Raw genomic sequence first — 4,534 nt, forward strand, 5'->3', positions numbered from 1 at the left:
GGGAAATACGCCCTCTGGGTTAGGATTAGGCCATTAGACCTGTATAGACTGTATATTCTTTAGTACTTTTTATTATTTATTTTATTGGATTTTAAAACTTATTGTATTGTTGCACTACTCTGTGGCACTGTCACTTTTGCATTTCACTGTATACTTGTATGCACGTGACAAATAAAGAATCTTGAATCTTGAATCTTGAGACCAGCCTCTCCTGGATTAGGCCATTAGACCAGCCTCTCCTGGATTAGGGTTAGGATTAGGCCATTAGACCAGCCTCTCCTGGACTACCTCATGTCATTGTTTAATTACTGCTTCATTGTTGCACTGTTGAGGAGCTAACTTCCCCACAGCATTTCATGACACCGTCTACGGCTGTTCTGTGTACATGACAAATACAATTTGATTTGATATGAATGATGCTGTAGGTAAATGAGTGAATGTGTAAGAAGAGCCAGACATTTTGTAAGGTCTCAACTGAGGCCTTTATTCCAATATCACAAAGTCATCATGAACAACAGTTACTGTAATTTTGAAAATTACATTCAGAAAGTGCAGTTCACCCAAAACACAGGTAAACTTTCAAAAGCCTGTTAATCTATTTTCTTTTGACACAATCATGTTGAGGAATCATAATACATTTGTGATTGTTTCCCCAAGACATACATACTGACATTAGACATTTGTAGGATCCATTTCCAGTCTGGCAGTCCCCCGTCACAGACTCCCTACAGCTGGACATGTTGGTCTATAAAACATTTAGTGAGAGGCTGCTGCTCCCCTGACATAGATTTATTTACATAAATATTTACATAAGACTGAGGAGTATGAAGAGAGTGAAGCATCAGAGAATACACACAGAAGAGACACACAGGAGCACATTTGATTGAACTTTCTACATCACCAAAATTGATAATTCAAGGTGCTGTAAGTATATTTTTGACCCAGCAGATTTTGTCACATTTTCAGAAAATCATAATTAATTCATAAACGAACCAAACTTCATGAATGTTTTTTGTGACAAAGAAGTATGTGCTCCAATCAATCCATCACAGAAAAATAAGAGTTGTAGAAATGATTGGAAACTCAAGACTGCCATGACATACATGTTCTTTACAAGTCTATGTAAACTTCTGACCACAACTGTACATCTGTGCCGTAGCTTGATTTTATGTTGTTTTTGTTTACAATGTTTTCCGCAATTGTTTCTAATGCTTTGGGGGGTTTATTTTCTTATCATTGTCGTTGTCTCATTTTCACTGTAGACTGTTGGTCTTATGGAAAATCATTAAAAGAGGGATAAACCTGTGCAGAGAGCTATTTATATATATGTCTATGGCTGACAGTGAAGCGAGGAAAGGCTCCCTATTGGGAGAGCTGGAAGTGAAAAGAGAATCTTCTCTGCCCCCTGCTGCACAGAGGAACACACTGCAGGCAAAATGTTAGTTGGTTATGATGACCAATCACCAGCGGGCTTGCGACCAAACGTTTGGTAGATGCTAAGTGGTATCTGCTGTGTGTATTCTCTGATGCTTCTTTAGGTTGCCAGAGTGATTGAAACTCTTCCCACACTGGGAACAGTTGTATGGCTTCTCTCCTGTGTGTGTTCTCTGGTGTATCTGTAGATGTCCTGACGCAGTGAAACCCTTCCCACACTGGGAGCAGTGGTATGGCTTCTCTCCTGTGTGTATTCTCTGATGCTTGTTTAGGTTGCCAGAGTGATTGAAACTCTTCCCACACTGGGAACAGTGGTATGGCTTCTCTCCTGTGTGTGTTCTCTGATGCGTCTTTAGGTGTCCTGACTCAGTGAAACTCTTCCCACACTGGGAGCAGTGGTATGGCTTCTCACCTGTGTGGATTTTCTGGTGTCTCATTAAGGATCCTGCGACACTGAAACTCTTCCCACACTGGGAGCAGTGGTATGGCCTCTCTCCTGTGTGTATTCTCTGATGCTTATTTAGGTGTCCTGCCTCATTGAAACTCTTCCCACACTGAGAGCAGAGGTATGGCTTCTCTCCTATGTGTATTCTCTGATGCCTATTTAGGTGTCCTGCCTTCTTGAAACTCTTCCCACACTGAGCGCAGTGGTATGGCCTCTCACCTGTGTGTATCCTCTGATGGGTCTTTAGGCTGCTCATAAAATCAAAACTCTTTCCACACTGAAGGCACTGGTGAGGCCTCTCTCCTGTGTGTATCTTCTGATGCCTCTTTAGGGGTCCTGCATGCCTGAAACTCTTCCCACACTGAGTGCAGTGGTATGGCCTCTCATCTGTGTGTATCCTCTGATGGTTCTTTAGGCTGCTCATATAATCAAAACTCTTTCCACACTGAAGGCAAGGGTGAGTCTTCTCTCCTGTATGAGTCTGTGGGTGTGATTCAAAATGAGTTGGACAAATGAAACTCTCACTGCAATCTAAACAGGGACGGGGCCTGCAAGTGTGACTTCTCAAATTTTCTGGCTCATAGAAACTACTGAAGCAGTCCATGCAGTGGTGATTCTTCTGTCTTGAGCTCCTCCGCCTGTGTTGTTGATGATTTTCTGATGCGGTGGAGCTGGGCTCACAGTCTGACCATGGGTTGGAGCTCTCTCCTGTAAGAATAGGAACATGTACAGGATTAGATGTCTGAGTCTGGGTTGGAGCTCTCTCCTATAAGGATAGGAACATATACAGGATTAGATGTCTGAGTCTGGGTTGGAGCTCTCTCCTGTAAGGATAGGAACATATACAGGATTAGAAACAACAGGAGAACAAGCAGTGCTTCCATAGACTCAGCAGTTCCAGAAGAAACACAACATCTCTGGTGTCCGCAGACGCTGTGGGAACTCAAGGTTGTCAGAGTGTGTTCATATTACAGCAAATGCAAATGGATACATAATCAATGTTTCATGATTAACAATTGACTTAAATCATATTTATTGTAGGCCTACCTTTGACGACTACCCTTGTCAACAGTAGAAATTCCATGATCAGTCAGCGAAGTTTGATAAATTGTAACAACTTTTGCTTGAATGAATGAACAACTGCTATGGAGGAAATCATTGCCAGTGCCCTTTGAACTACAGAATAATTTGGCCTGGCCTCAGACAAAAACATAACATGAACTCACCTTCCTCACCATCTTCATCCACTAATTCATCTTCTCCTTGTTCCTCTTTCATCTTCACATCTTTATCCTCTACTTCCTCTTCTTTCACCTTCACATCTTCCTTCTCTTCCTCCTCTCCTCCTTCCTCCCCCTCCTCCTCTTTCACCATCACATCTTCCTTCTCTTCCTCCTCTCCTCCTTCCTCCTCCTCTTCTTTCACTATCACATCTTTCTTCTCTTCCTCCTCTCCTCCTTCCTCCCCCTCCTCCTCTTTCATCATCACATCTTCCTTCTCTTCCTCCTCCTCCTCTTTCACCATCACATCTTTCTTCTCTTCCTCCTCTCCTCCTTCCTCCCCCTCCTCCTCTTTCATCATCACATCTTCCTTCTCTTCCTCCTCCTCTTTCACCATCACATCTTTCTTCTCTTCCTCCTCTCCTCCTTCCTCCCCCTCCTCCTCTTTCATCATCACATCTTTCTTCTCTTCCTCCTCTCCTCCTTCCTCCCCCTCCTCCTCTTTCACCATCACATATTTCTTCTCTTCCTCCTCCTCCTCTTTCACCATCACATCTTTCTTCTCTTCCTCCTCTCCTCCTTCCTCCTCCTCCTCTTTCACCATCACATCTTTCTCCTCCACTCCCTCTCCTTGCTCTTCTTTCACCATCACATCTTCCTCCTCTCCTCCTTCCTCCTCCTCTTTCACCATCACATCTTTCTCCTCCACTTCCTCTCCTCCTTCCTCCTCTTTCACTACCACATTGACTTCCAGTGTTTGACTGCAGTATTCTAGCTTCACTGCCACCATCTTTGGACCCCACGATGTGCTTTTCTGGACTGAAGAACCACAGCAAGAACCAGGGGACTCTGTGGACCTGGGTTCAGAAATAGTAGTTGGGCTGTGAGGTGGATCTGTGTAGTGTAAACAAATGAAGTACAAACAGTCAAGGATAAATTTCACAAACCGTACCAAGAAACCTAATCAGACTCTTAACTATGCTAGCCTGGGAACAAAAAAGAGGTTGGACATGATGAATTGTTACGGGCTCAACACCAAGACAGTTAACTAGCTACAACACCAAGACTGTTAACTAGCTACAACACTGTAACAAAGTCCGTTTATACACAGAGGCACACGCAGTATCACGATAAGGGAATTGGTCCCGTTTATTCATAAAGTAATCCGTCACAACTGTTTGGGCTTTCCAGCCTCGTCAAAAGTCTCTCTCTCCCGTGTCAGCTCTCAACTCTCCTTGCCTCGCCTCGCCTACTGAAATGGCAGAAGCACACACATCTTAAACATTCGCCGACGAGACTTCATTTGCAGCAGGTGTGCAACAAAGTCTCGCCGACACAACCCCGGCCACGGTCCTGTAGCTCCCTCTACAGGCCGAACGCTGCATGTCCCCCCACATACCCCCACCGCCCGACACAGGCCGGGGACCCGACGGCC

General features: G+C 44.3%; 1 protein-coding gene across 1 annotated transcript; it reads right to left on the reverse strand.

The window, feature by feature from the left end:
* Window positions 1–1,496: 1,496 nt before the first annotated feature.
* On the reverse strand, window positions 1,497–2,303 carry LOC310821979 (uncharacterized protein; the record flags this gene model as incomplete). The annotated part of the gene is made up of 1 exon (XM_083694268.1): window positions 1,497–2,303. One exon carries the CDS (start codon window positions 2,301–2,303, stop codon window positions 1,497–1,499), a length of 807 nt encoding a protein of 268 aa, XP_083550394.1.
* Window positions 2,304–4,534: the final 2,231 nt, after the last annotated feature.

This window comes from Argentina silus, assembly GCF_951799395.1.
Source record: "Argentina silus genome assembly, chromosome: 22".
NCBI classification, from domain to species: Eukaryota; Metazoa; Chordata; class Actinopteri; order Argentiniformes; family Argentinidae; genus Argentina; species Argentina silus.